At 40.0% G+C, this 15,128-nt stretch overlaps 1 protein-coding gene across 1 annotated transcript in view; it reads left to right on the forward strand.

Annotated features, from left to right (window-relative positions):
- LOC117369907 (contactin-associated protein-like 4) overlaps positions 1-15,128 on the forward strand; it is a 353,019-nt gene that overhangs the window by 287,913 nt on the left and 49,978 nt on the right. Inside the window, exon 16 of the mRNA XM_033965250.1 lies at positions 4,403-4,573. Within this exon, the coding sequence (XP_033821141.1) occupies positions 4,403-4,573 (171 nt within the window). The remainder of the gene's footprint in view (positions 1-4,402; positions 4,574-15,128) is intronic.

The raw sequence follows: 15,128 nt of genomic DNA on the forward strand, positions 1-15,128 counted from the left end.
GAACATTAATAACAGAGAAATCAGTTGCCGTCTTTCCCCGAGGCCACTCCACCCAGCGTTAGCAACAGGTTTGATTGACAGCGTTGCTAAGCGCCCGCTCTCTGATGAACCAGCGATGTGAGAGGGAAGCGCCGTTACTTTCAACAGCCTCGCTCCGGTTTGCCTCTTTGGTTGCCATGATACTCGCAGTCAGAATTACAAATACAGAGCGCAGATAATTAGCCGCTATAACTGCTAGCCTCGATTAGCTTCACTTGACCGGGGCTGAACGCTGTGGATGACGTCACACTCACTCAGTCCACTTTTTCATACAGTTTATGGATAATATGCAGAACTAATGTAAAAGAGTTAAACTGAAGCCTGGTCAGATGGTCATTTCTCTTCTAAATGACAGAAAACAACTTTATTAGTGATAGATAAAACAAATTTTAGTTTTTGTAAAGTATGTGTATGTTGTCTGTGTAGAGATGTGATTGTTTTGGCTGGAATGTTCCACAATGTACCAACAGATATATTATATTCATTATTATTTTATATTAAACAGATATATCTCCATGGATACGAGCATGTGGCACCATTAACCCAAATTAAGGATTAAATCTGTGTAAAGGAAACACATTAGGAATATGTTTTTCAAAGTATTTTTTGAGCCATAAATACTTCTGTACAGTTGTCCCGCACTATATCACGGTTCATCTTTCTCGGTCTCGCTGTTTCGCTGATTTTTTTTAGTGCAATTTTACATAGTTTTTTACACCGTATGAGTGTGCGTTGTGTTCTGCGTCCTGATTGGCTGTTAGACTCTCCTCTGTGCCGTGTCTCCTGTACAGTACAGAATGTGTTCAGACAAATTTACATTTTATTTTATTTAACCTTTAATTAACCAGGAAATCAATCAATCAATCAATCAACATTTATTTATAGAGCACTTTACAACACACAAGGTGACCAAAGTGCTTTCCAGTAAAATCAAATTAAAACAAGTTAAAATCATACTAAAACAGTAAAAATAGAAGAATAAAATAGAATAAAATACATTAATACAACAAATTATAAATAATGATAATGTGACACAACATTACTAATTGTTGAAAGCCAGTCTGAATAAATATGTTTTAAGCCTGGATTTAAAAAGACCGAAGTCAGTAATGGTGCGCACGTCAGGAGGCAATTTGTTCCAAAGTTTGGGCCCAGCAACAGAGAAGGCCCGATCACCCCAGTGTTTGTATCTAGTTTTTGGAACTTCCAAAAGGAGTTGATTAGATGACCTCAAGGCCCGGTTTGGATTTCGTACCATCAACAGTTCAGCCAGGTACGGCGGGGCGAGGCCATTAAGAACTTTAAAAACAAAAAGTAAAATTTTAAAATCAACTCTAAAAGAAACAGGAAGCCAATGGAGTGAATAAAGGACTGGGGTGATGTGTTGGCGTCTGGATGTGTTGGTTAAAAATCGTGCTGCAGCATTTTGCACAAGTTGGAGGCGACTCAGGGACGACTGAGAGACACCAACATAAAGTGAATTACAATAATCTATTCTAGAGCTGATAAAAGCATGAATCGTTTTCTCAAGGTCATTACGGTTTAAAAATGGCTTAACTTTTGTTAAAAGACGTAGCTGAAAAAAGCTTGCTCTGACCACGCTGTCAATTTGTTTGTCAAATTTAAAAGCGTTGTCAAGAATAACCCCGAGATTTTTAGCAGTTGGTCTGAGCCTTGAGGACAGTGAGCCAAGATTTAAGGGGGCAGAATCACCAAACAAAATATATTCTGTTTTTCCTTCATTTAAATGCAGACAATTTTGTCCTAATGGGAAAGTCCCATTGAGATTAAAAACCTCTTTTTCAAGGTAGAACTGGCCAAGCGGCAGCAGCAAATAAAAAATACAGTTACATACTGTAAATTTCAGACTATAAGCTGCGACTTTTTCCCCACACTTTCAACCCTGCGGCCTATACAACAGTGCGGCTTATTTATAGAATTTTACTGGCTAATAACCACCGGGGGGCGCTCTCTAGCTGTAAACGTAAAAGTGAGACAGACGTGGGGAAAGATTCTGCTCTGAAGAATTCACTAGTTTTGATTTTGAACGGTCATTTTGCGCATCATGGACACGCCCTCATCATGGAAAACACACGAAGAAATGGATGTGATGCAGTTTTTAAGACAAAGAAGGAAATAGAGCCACTGCACGTAAACTCGGCATCAATGAATCCAACTTGGTCAATTAAAAAAAACGACAAAAGGAAATAAAAGTAGATGGTCCGTGTTGGTGCAGCTTTATTTTCTAAACTGCAGGTGTGTTCATCCCGTGTTGATGTCGTGTTGGTGCCAATTTTCAGGCACGGTTTTTAAAAAAGCATGTCCGTGCACCATTTTTCTGTGTAAATATCTCATGTTACAATATGAAAACCTGTGGCTTATAGTCAGGAGCGGCTTATATATGTGCAAAATTGATTTTCTTTTCAAATTTAGCTGGTGCGGCTTATATTCAGGTGCGCTCTATAGTCTGAAATTTACGGTAATTAAAAAGAGACAAGATAACAGGAAAAGACAAACAGTTTATGAAAAACAAGCACATGTTGTGGAGTCGGGCTCGAGACGTCTCAATTTAGATTTAAAAACATTCAAGGAAATCAACTCTGTCAAGTTCCAGTCTTTCTGCAACATGTTCCACGCATAAGTGAGTGGACAAAAGCCTTTTCGCCCAGTTCAGTGCGAGCAAATGGAACAGAGAGCAACACATGATCAACGAAGAGAATAAGACTCAGCCCTTCTCTGTGACAGGAAGGAACAGATGTAGGTCGGCAGCAGTCCAAGCATCGCCTTATAAATGAAAATGTACCAATGACTCCTCCTTCGAACGGTCAGGACAGGCCATCCCACTCGAGAATACAACTCACAGTGATGTGTCGTTGCTTTACGGTTAATAATGAACCTCAGAGAAGCATGAGAAACAGTGTCAACCATTCTAAGACATTGATATTTACATAAACGTTGGATCGCAGTGTGACTCTGAAGTGCTGTACGTTTGCAATTCGTTTTCTCCCCGACAAAACCCACGATGTCGACGAAATGAGGTCGTTCTGCCCCGAACAAAAACGCCTACGACGGTTTGAACTTTGATTTAAACGAGAGAGAAACGTGAGAAAATGTTAACGCCTGTGTGAGAAAAGTGTATAAAGTGTGTGGTGAGGGGTTTTACAGCCAAAAACATATAAAATAATTGTAAAAAAATAACTGCAACTACTGTCCGATCAAAGAACTGGAGTGCTTAAAAACACATTCGCTGATTCCATAATGCTACTTTTGATAATTTGCTTTTAAACATAAACATTTAAAACCGCCCCATTGAGCTTTAATGCAAAACGCTCATCATTGTTAAGTCCAATTTGCGTTCAATGGCCTCCCCCTGATTAGCAGCAGCTTGGTTCGACGAGTAAAACGACGCCCTTTATGATCTTTAATAATAACTCCTAACCAAAATGAACAGAATAAACTCCATCACTGATATAGCCGCGCTCGTTTAATCGCTGCTAATTGCCACTTTCACTTTTTAAATTAATTATTGGCCAGTGGAGATAAATCACAACAACATTCTCGGTTATGTCTTTGTACTGAGGAAAATTAGCTGCGCCCTGGATTCATTTGTTTACCACATTATCCACATTATAATGAGTTTTATTCTAATAAGCGTGAGCAAAAATATATGTTTGATTAAAGGGGGGAGGGAGGAAATCAAGTCTAGATAGAAATCTGAATCGCACTGGCTGTGGTAATTTATAAAACGGTGTAATAAATGTACAGAATCTGGTCTCCGTGGGGTTTTACGAGCGAAACATGATAACCTGTACAGACCTTTTGTTATGTAAAATTGACTTAAAACCTTAGTATGTAACATTTTGGAGCAAATATAGACAAAAATAAAAGCGTTTTTTTTTTTCATTTTGGCTGCTTTTATTTCACTGAAAAACGTGTGTCTTTAGTCCGAGCAGGCTTGCATCTCCACAAACCTGACTCTGTCCTGTATTTTCCGGAGTATAAGTCGCACCAGCCAATAAATGCATAATAATAAAGAAAAACACAACATATTTGACATAAAAATCACATCTGAGTCGCACCTCTGGTCAAAACGATGAAAAAAAGTGCAATGTATAGTCCAGAAAATACGGTATTTTTCCTGGAAGAGGGTCACTTCCTGCTTGTTTCCATGGAAATTTTGCTCCTCTGGCTATAATCTTCAACAGTATGGCAGAAAACGTATCTATCTCCATGGAGAATGTTCCGAAGTATGGTTTTAACTTTCTGTTTACATTTATTCATACAGGTGACATTCCATCTCCCAGAAGTTACAGTGGTCCCTCGTTTATCGCTAATATCTAATACCCTTTTTTTTTTTTTCCAGAAAACTTTTGGAACGCTGCGTATTTCGACAAAGAGACGTCGTACCTTCACTTCCCCACGTTTCACGGAGAGCTGAACGCAGACATCTCCTTCTTCTTCAAAACCACCGCTGCCTCCGGAGTGTTCCTGGAAAACCTGGGAATCAAGGACTTCATCCGGATTGAGCTCAGATGTAAGTCTCATGTTCAGTGATCGTTCAGACTCATGAAGTGAACAGAGTTATACAGACTGGAAAACTCATGTTTGCACAAAATACTTAACGTTACATTTAAATGGAGACTTTTATTTTTACTGAAGTAGATTTTTTCATGTGATACTTTTATTTTTTATTATTTACTTATTATTATTTGTTATTAATGTATTATTTACTTATTATTATGTATGTATTATTTACTTATTATTATTATTATTATTATTATTGTTATTATTTACTTATTATTTATTATGATTTACTTATTTACTAAATGAGGACTTATATTTTTACTGAAGTAGATTTTTTCATGTGATACTTTTATTTTTTATTATTTAATTATTATTATTATTATTATTATTATTATTATTATTATTATAAATGTATTATTTACTAAATGAAAACTTATATTTTTACTTAAGTAGATTTTTTCATGTGATACTTTTATTTTTCATTATTTTTCATTATTTAAAATGTATTATAATTTACTATTATTATTATTTACATATTATTTACTTATTATTTATTATGATTTACTTATTATTTACTAAATGAGGACTTATATTTTTATTTAAGTAGATTTTTTCATGTGATACTTTTTTATTATTTACTGGTTATTTATTATTATTATTATTATTATTATTATTATTATTGTTATTATTATTATAATAATAATACTAGTACTTTATGGAGTGAATGAATACTGCAGTTTAAAGCTCTTTCGTTGTCTTGAGAGGCACTACATAAATATACATGTATAAAAAATATATATAAATTAATGTTGCAAAATGAAGAAGCCCATTCTTAGAAAATACCCTCAAAAAAGTGCTGTGTAAAACAAATATGTGCATTCTTGTCACTTTAATTCTCTTTTAAACATACTTTTTGTCACCTTCATTTCAAATTTTCCATGTTACAAAGTGAATGCTACGCTAACAGAACATAATCCGACTGTAGAGTGAGTCCTGGGGATGGTTTATGGCAGCGGACGTCACTAAATTTAACCGAATGTCATGTCCAATAAATGTAGCTACTTTTTAACTGCTGCTATGATCACAGTTTGCCTTTTAATTATAATTGTTTTGCGTTGAAAGGATAAACTTTTGCGTACTTAGCTCCGCGTTCGGTGTTAAAATGCCGATGTAGATTGTCCTTTTTTTTACAACCGACCCCCGTCATAACACAAAAAAACATACAGGTTTTTCTACTAGAAGCACAAACTTGTATTTACCTTCCCACCTTTTTTAAAACTGCCTTTTATGCCGTCAGTTTTCCCTTTTCCTGAACATTTTGCGATTGTTACTTGCAAATATTTCTCAGTTCCACTTGTTGGGAAAATCCTCTTTGTTTATGGTCGATACATGCATTAAAGCAGCATAGACTTATTTTAAAATGAGAGTCAAACCTTTTAATTTACCTTCTTGCGGCCACATAAAGTGATGTGGCGGGCCATATTTAGCTCGGGGGCCTTGCGTTTGACAGATGGTTTATGGGCTTAAAACAGTGTAGGAGCTTTATTTATGACGCAACTACGTAGTGAAACAAATGTGAATGAAACAAGAACAACTCCAGGTCTGTTTTTGAGGAGGGGACAACATACAGATTTTTTTTCCTAGAAGCACAAACTTATATTTACCTTCCCACTTTTCTTAAAACTGCCTTCCATGCCCACAATTTTCCTCTTCCTAGACAAAATGGGAAAATCCTATTAGTTTATGGTCAATACCTGCATCAAAGCAGCATAGACTTATTTTAAAATGACGGTTATACCTTCTCACGGCCACATAAAATGACGTGGTGGGCCACATTTAGCCCGGGGGCCTTGACTTGGACACATGGTTTATGGGCTTAAAACAGCGTAGGAGTTTTATTTATGACGCAACTAAACAGGGAAAAGGTGAGCAGAGTGTTTTTGTAAACTCAGATGTGATAAATTTGGATTCACGGATTAGCGAAACAAGCGCGAATGAAACAAAAACGACTCCAGGTACGTTTTTGAGGAGGGGACAACGTACAGATTTTTTTCCTAGAAGCACAAACTTGTATTCAACTTCCCACCTTTTCTTAAAACTGCCTTCCATGCCCACAATTTTCCTCTTCCTGGACAAAATGGGAAAATCCTATTAGTTTATGATCAATATGTGCATTAAAGCAGCATAGACTTAAAAATGAGTTATACCTTTGAATTTACCTTCTCGCGGCCACATAAAATGGCGTAGCGGGCCATATTTAGCCCAGGGGCCTTGCGTTTGACACGTGGTTTATGGGCTTAAAACAGCGTAGGAGTTTTATTTATGACGCAACTAAACAGGGAAAAGGTCAGCAGAGTGTTTTTGTACACTCAGATATGATAAATTTGAATTCACAGATTAGCGAAACAAGCGCGAATGAAACAAAAACAACTCCAGGTACGTTTTTGATAAAGAAACAACAACGTGACGTCAGTTTTTGCATAATATGTGTGTTTTTGTTTGCGCGCGCAGACAATGCCGCTTTGGTCTTAGCTTCAGGAGACGATAATCTGTCTTTGGACTCGATATTTCCGCCAAGGATGGATTTTCTCTCCATCACATTCTGAGAAAACCCTGTTTATTTTCAGACACCCAAAGCTCCGTCGTCTCTTTTCCAGATCCCCCTCCTCTTTTCTCCTAAAGCGCCTCACTGTACAAAATTTTTAAAAAAAGAAGTGCTGCGGTAGCTTCCATCGGCTGTGACGTTCCACCCCCCCAGCCCGGTTTAAGTATCACATCTCTAACACGTCCTCTTCAGTGGCGGTGCGCTCCAGCTCACTCGCACTTTAGCAGACGATGATAAATGCTCCAGCGGCTCCAATGGGGAAACACATCTCTGCAGGAGCCAAACGCGACTCTCGTCTCCGTCTCTGATGCGCTCACAGACAGCTGCTGCTCAAACGCCGTCCTCTGTTTATTATCGCTGTTAACGGGACCATATCTGCGCCGCGTAACGTCGGCTAAATTAAGTCGCGCCCGTGGGGTTTTACAGTTAAACTTCTGGGTTTAAAGTAGTTTTGTTTTTTTCACATTTTCACAGCGTTTAAATGGCCCATATTACGCTATTTTCCTGATCCATGTTGTAATGTCGTTTCCTCATTAACGCACAAACTGAAAACGCTCTGTTCCACCTTGTGATGTCATCATGTGGTGATACAGGAAGTGCTCCACTGTGTTTTTAAACTCCACGCACCTTCACTAGAATCATTTGGATCATTTTTCAGTCCTGGAATTGCCAAACTCTACTGAACTAAAGGTAAAAGGAGCTGTGAAAACTATTGAAAACGACCACTTCATGACATCACAAGGTGGAACAGAGCATTTTGAGCTTTGGAGATGTAGATAGACTAATAATAAAGTGTGACTCAAACATGTGTGAATGAAACAAAACACAACTCCAGGTCTGTTTTTGATTAGATAGTTCTGCACCGATGAAGGTTTAAACTTTGAGAGAGTTTAAACGAGAGAGAAATGTGAGAAAATGTGAACGCCTGTGTGAGAAAAGTGTATAAAGTGTGTGGTGAGGGGTTTTACCAGGACTAAACCAGAGCTAAACGAGGTCTAAATCAGGTCTAAACCAGGTCTAAACCAGGACTAAACCAGGTCTAAACCAGGACTGAACCAGGAAAAGTGTATAAAGTGTGTGGTGAGGGGTTTTACCAGGACTAAACTAGAGCTAAACCAGGACTAAACCAGGACTAAACCAGGACTAAACCAGAACTAAACCAGAGCTAAACCAGAGCTAAACCAGGACTAAACCAGGACTAAACCAGGACTAAACCAGAGCTAAACCAGGACTAAACCAGGACTAAACCAGAGCTAAACGAGGTCTAAACCAGGACTAAATCAGGTCTAAACCAGGTCTAATACAAGTCTAAACCAGGTCTAAGCCAGGTCTAAATGAGGTCTAAACCAGGTCTAAACCAGGTCTAAATCAGGTCTAAACCAGGTGTAAACCAGGTCTAAATGAGGTCTACACCAGGACTAAAACCAGGTCTAAACCAGGACTAAACCAGGTCTAAATGAAGTCTAAACCAGGTCTAAATGAGGTCCAAACCAGGTCTAAATGAGGTCTAAACCAGGTCTAAACCAGGACTAAATGAGGTCTAAACCAGGTCTAAACCAGGTCTAAACCAGGTCTAAACCAGGTCTAAACCAGGACTAAACCAAGTCTAAACCAGGTCTAAACCAGGTCTAAACCAGGACTAAACCAAGTCTAAACAAGGTCTAAACAAGGTCTAAACCAGGTCTAAACCAGGTCTAAACCAGGTCTAAACCAGGTCTAAACCAGGTCTAAACCAGGTCTAAGCCAGGTCTAAACCAGGTCTAAACCAGGTCTAAACCAGGTCTAAACCAGGTCTAAACCAGGACTGAACCAGGAAAAGCGTATAAAGTGTGTGGTGAGGGGTTTTACAGCCTTAAAACATTTATAACTGTAAAAATAAAGCTGATACTTCACAGATTTCAATTGTTGTGGGTTATTTTAAGAACATAACCCCCGCGATAAACGAGGGACCAGTGTTCAGGACCTTTAAAGTCGACTGTGTTCATGGGACGGTGGACGTGTGAGGCTGGAGAAAGGGGCGGTTTCCTTTGAGCTTGAGTGTTGGTGACAGATGGCAGGTTTTATTACGTCTCTAGGGTCGGTTGTTCAAGCTGAGTTACCTACTGTTGTTGTGTCTTCGGGCAAAACGTCACCTGTGTAAGTAACTGGTGCTGGGTTAGAGGTTTGACTCGGGATAAGGTCAGCCTCGGGAGAAGCTCGTCTTGCAGGTAAAGTGCAAACTAAATGCTGTGTGGGTCAAATGCTGCTGGGTCAAATGAAGTGAACGCATTAAACATAACGATAAATGTTAATGTCTTATGTGTGGTTCAAATTAACTGAGGTCCATTCGCTTTGGCGCTCTTTAAAAATACATTGTTTTTATTTATTTTTGCAGTCTAAACACGGACTCCCAGACTTCCCTCGCCCCAGACACTTCTTACAGTACTTTCTTTTGTTATGTAATATTTGTTATACACTGGTCCCTCGTTTATCACGGGGGTTATGTTCTAAAAATAACCCGCAACAATTGAAGCTGTAAAACCCCTGCCCACACACTTTATACACTTTTCCTGGTTCAGTCCTGGTTTAGTCCTGGTTTAGCTCTGGTTTAGTCCTGGTTTAGCTCTGGTTTAATCCTGGTTTTGTCCTGGTTTAGCTCTGGTTTAGTCCTGGTTTAGACCTGGTTTAGACTTGGTTTAGACCTGGTTTAGACCTCGTTTAGCCCTGGTTTAGTCCTGGTTTAGCCCTGGTTTAGTCCTGGTTTAGCCCTGGTTTAGTCTTGGTTTAGTCCTCGTTTAGTCTTGGTTTAGCTCTGGTTTAGTCCTGGTTTAGCTCTGGTTTAGCTCTGGTTTAGTCCTGGTTTAGCCCTGATTTAGACCTGGTTTAGACCTAGTTTAGTCCTGGTTTAGTCCTGGTTTAGACCTGGTTTAGACCTGGTTTAGTCCTTGTTTAGTCCTTGTTTAGACCTCGTTTAGTCCTGTTTTAGTCTTGGTTTAGTCCTGGTTTAGCTCTGGTTTAGTCCTGTTTTAGTCCTGATTTAGTCCTGATTTAGTCCTGGTTTAGTCCTGGTAAAACCCCTCACCACACACTTTATACACTTTTCTCACACAGGCGTTAACATTTTCTCACATTTCTCTCTCGTTTAAACTCTCTCAAAGTTCAAACCTTCGTCGGCGTCTTTGTCGGTGCAGAACGTTTCATCGACATTGTGGGTTTTGTCGGGGAGAAAACAAATCGCAAACGTACAGCACTTCAGAGTCACACTGCGTTTCGCCTTGACTTGGTCTGGCCCTGGTTTAGTCCCAGTGTTTTACAGCTGTGATCACACACTGAAGTATAAGGTCAGTACTGTGTGTATTTGTGTAATTATCAGTAAAAATCAAGTTCTGTTTCACTTTATAAACAAATGAATAACTGAGTCTGAATTAAACTGTACAACTCGTGTCCTGACCCACAGTTTGAGACGCGTCCCTCTGTCTCTGTCCTGCTGGGAGCGATGAGTAATGATGTTTGTTAACGCGCAGACGTCAGCGGGAGCTCACACACACACACACACACACACACACACTTGTTGGGTTTACATGCTTTTCGGGAACATTACATAAATTTCCTTCTGACTGATCTTAATCTTAACCATTGTCACTATTTGAACCTAAACCTGAACTCTGACCTTAACCTACATGAACTCATCTGAACTTTAAATCATGATGTCGACCTGATAATAAGGATTTACGTCATGAGGACCTGATTTTTGTCTCCATGAAGAGGTGTGTGTGTGTTTGTATGTGTATGTACATGTGTGTGTCTGTGTGTACATTTGTGTGTGTGCCTGTGTGTGTGTCTGTGTGTGTTGGGGTGTGTATGTATGTGTATGTATGTATGTATATGCATGTGTGTATGCATGCCTGTGTGTGGTTGTGCGCGTGCCTGTGTGTGTGTGCCTGTGCGTGTATGTGTATGTGTGTGTGTGTGCAGGGGTGTGTGTGTGTGTGTATGTGTGTGTGCTTCTGTGTGTGTGTTCCTCTATGTGTGTGTGTGTGTGTGTGTGTGTGTGTGTTCTTGCCTGTGTATATGTGTGTGTGTTTGTACATTCGTGTGTGTTTGCATATGTGTTTTGATAGTTTGTGTGATGATGTCATTCTCAGATGGGGGTCAGACGGTGCTTGGCTGCTCTTGTGGCTGACTGGCTAGCACGCTGAGCAGTTTTATTTTTTTTTCCTCAAATTTGACTTTTGACTTAACATTTGGGGATTTTTGACCAACTCAGAAGTACAGCGCTGCTCAAACGACAGAAGTTAAAGACTATTAGATTGTGTAATTTGTGTTTATTTGTCCTGTATCCATGGCAACACTGCAGAGAGCTCTAGCCATAGAAATCATTCAATCAGCGACGACGTTTTACACCAATACAACGGGCTTTTTACTCCAAAAATACGCCAAAAGATGTTAAAGAGGAAAACGCTACGAGAGAAATGAAGCAACAGAGCGACAGGAGAGTGAGGCTTAGGAGAGGTTTTCCTGTTGTGTCTCCAGACGTCACCTGGCGCCCCCTGGAGGACACAGAGGACATGGATAAGGAACACTTTTGTCCTGAGGGTCGCTACTCACCTCAAACTGCCCTGATTGTGGATCTGACTCTACCTGTCAAGCTGCACTGCGACTTTAGTTTGAGTTTTTCTATTATTCTTGTTTTTTTTTACTGCTCAGTGCGTTTGAATTGGGACAAATAAAGTGATTTTCCAATTGACGTTATATTTTTCGACGAGGCTTTTTGAACGTGACCGATTCTATTAGTGACTTTACAACAAAAATCTGCATTTAAACCATTTTTATTTCAGCTGCTCTCATCTGTATTAAATATTACTCACCTAAACAATGTCATGACGTCATTTCAAACTCAGCAATACACGTTTTGGTCCCCACAGCGTGATAAGTACCGGCTCACACAGCTCGTAGTGCCACTGTGGCCTTGAGCGCTGGTATTTTTAACATGTGACCTCAGACAGAAGATGAATGAGCTACAGGAAAAAACTCACGGAGGTCATCGCGCCGTTACGAGGCTAACGCTGGGACAAAACTCCTTGGACTCAACCCGGACCTGCGAGCGGATAAGGGCAGGTTCATATATCAAAATGAGGACCAAAGCAAGTCTACATCTGGACTAAACTAGGCTCAAACAAGAGCCAACAAGAACATGTGCTAATAAGTTTGTTTTTGTGTGATGTTTTTAAAATGTAACGTATTTTCTATTTCTATAATGAATTAATTACATATTTTATTAGTGTTTAAAGACGTTCTGGGGACTGGCGTTGCAAATTACACTGTGCGCTGTGATTATGTTTGTCCATTTCTGCCAATCTGCACCGTCCAAAGCAAATGCATAAACTCCTCAAGAATCACAACAGTCCTAATCTTTACTACAGCTGTGGAGCTCAGGTTTATACAACGACGGACAAATCAAATCACATCCTACAAAAGAACAGATGTTTATCGGTCAAGCTACGTTCCTATCCTGGATACAAGCGGCCGACATGGGTTTTCTCCGCGGGGTGGCTGGGTGCTCCCTCAGAGATAGGGTTAGGAGAGCTCACTCACGCAGGAGGAGCTCGGAGTAGAGACACTGCTCCTCCACGTCGAGATGGAGCCAGTTGAGGCGACTTGGGGCGTCCGTTCAGGATACATTCTCGACGTCTCCCGAGGAAGATGTTCCAGGCATGTCCCACCGGGAGGAGGCCACACGCTGGAGGGTCTGTGGTGACTTGGGGTCCCACCGGAGGAGCTGGAGGACGTGTCTGGGGTGAGGGAAGTCTGGGAGTCCATGCTTAGACTGCTGCCCCCGCGCGACCCGGCCCCGGATAAGCGGAAGAAAGTGGCTTACGTACATAAAATCCCAAACAAACACTTGCTTAACCATAACGTAAACCCAAACTTTAGCCTTTTTTTAACTCGTATCTGAACTTTAAACCATGTTGTTTACGTAATAATAAGGATTTACGTTATGGGGACCTGATTTTTGTCCCTGTGTGTGTGTGTGTGTGTGTGTGTATCGGTGGTTTTCAATAATGTGATGATGTCATATCCTCAGAGGGGGGGCAAAAGGTGATTGTCTGCTCTTGTGGCTGACCGGCTTGCACAGGCTCGCGCACTTTTAAAACTTTTTACACTTTCACTTTACATTTTCCGCTTAACGTTTCGAATTACATCCTACAAAAAAAACAAAAAAACCCAGCCGTATTTAAAATTTGACTGTTGGCTTCGAGTTATGCGTAAAACCCCAAACAGTGATCGGCGTTTGTGATTAGCATCCGACGGTAAAAAGGTTAAGGTCTGAGAATGTTGAGCATAGAGGGGAGATCTACGGTGCGCAGAGAGGGTCAAACATGAGGCCGGGCTCGTTCTCTCTAATCCACGACACAGTTTGCCCTTGTGCCCGCCACTTTTCCAAGAAGAACAGATTCAATTTTCTTTCATCCCACATGCCGTAAAGCTCCTGAACGGCTCAACATCCTGCTCTGACGATCTGATGAAATGATCGTTAATTACGTCTGTGTTTCCTGTGCAAATGTGCAAATGTGCAAAAAAACTAGTCTCTGCACGTGGTAATCCTGCTCCACTCAACATGAATCACATTTTAAGCGGTTTAAACGTCCACTTAAAGCCAAAAAAAAAGTCGTTTAATAGATCCAGGATGGACTTTCGGCTCTCTTACGGGATCCGAATCTTTTGCATTAGTTCACGTCAAAGAGCCGTTCAAAAGCCTGGCTCTTTTACTGTTTATTTATACGACAGAAACCGACGTGAGAACTTATTTTATCTACAGACTCGTCACAGAGAGAATCGACCAAGGCTCAGATCTGTGGTTGAAAATGTTCAAACTGAGAGTGGGAGTGTGTTTACCCTTTGAAACTATGCAGCATCTGAATAAAAAAAGTTTCACTAGAATAATAATAATGAAAAGACGACAGAGATGTTGGTGAAAACGAGTTACTCTTAGTTTCTTAGACCGTTTCTGTGTAGTTACTTCCACTTGAGTATTACTTGCGTATCTCGACGGATCATTACTCTTACTTTAATATAATTTTACGACTCCGCCCTGTATTTTTGTGCCGTTTCCTCCAGCTTCTTCAGACGTTGGGTGGAGTGGTTATTTGTAACACCATCACAGGACGTGCGTTGTGTGCGCGGTTAGCATTAGCGTTCCCACGTGTCGTTTTAAACCGCGTTCGTCGCCTCGTTATCACCTCAGACGTGGTGAGGATCAGCTGTGGGAGTCCTGAAGATGTTGATTATAACAGCGGTACATAGTCTGTAGTAAAGTACCAGTGACATACTAAACTGAGGTACGTGAGTGTTACTTCAGTACTTCAAAGTTGTGTTACTCTTACGTCATCATTTTTGGCCATTTTAGTAAAACACAATTTGAGTGGATGCAATTTTTTGTCGTAATTTCCTTCACAAACAACAAAATCTCTCGTCTTATTCTGCATAAAAACTGTAAACTCTTTATTTAAATCTGTACAAACATGTTTTGAAATGTGATTTGTGATGTACATTTTCATTCATTTTTCTATAAACCTTTAAAAAAATTCTAATTTAAGAGTGAGTTCAAAGGCCCCGCGGAGGAAAAACCAGCTACTCTGCAACTAATGTCCATAATATGGTTCTTTTAAATCCAAAAAGCACATTTAAGATGCAAGATTCTGCGAAGCACTTCAACGACTTAGCTATTTATAAAGTTTCTTAAACAGATTTTGCATAAAATTATAGTTCTGGTGGTCATTAGTTTCCCCAGAGCTGATTAGCCCCGAGCAAAGCTTTCAAACTTTTAAGATAATTTTTTACTCCCTGAAAGTATCTGGGAAAAGTGAAAGAGAAAGTTACGTCCTCGTTACTTCCGGGCGGTGGACGGTCACTGCTGAGTGACACTGGACACTTTTTAAAATGTGAACTTTGAACAGAATCATTTTGTTTAAACATTGAC

The sequence above is a fragment of the Periophthalmus magnuspinnatus genome, chromosome 4 (genome assembly GCF_009829125.3).
Source record: "Periophthalmus magnuspinnatus isolate fPerMag1 chromosome 4, fPerMag1.2.pri, whole genome shotgun sequence".
In the NCBI taxonomy this organism is placed as follows: Eukaryota; Metazoa; Chordata; class Actinopteri; order Gobiiformes; family Gobiidae; genus Periophthalmus; species Periophthalmus magnuspinnatus.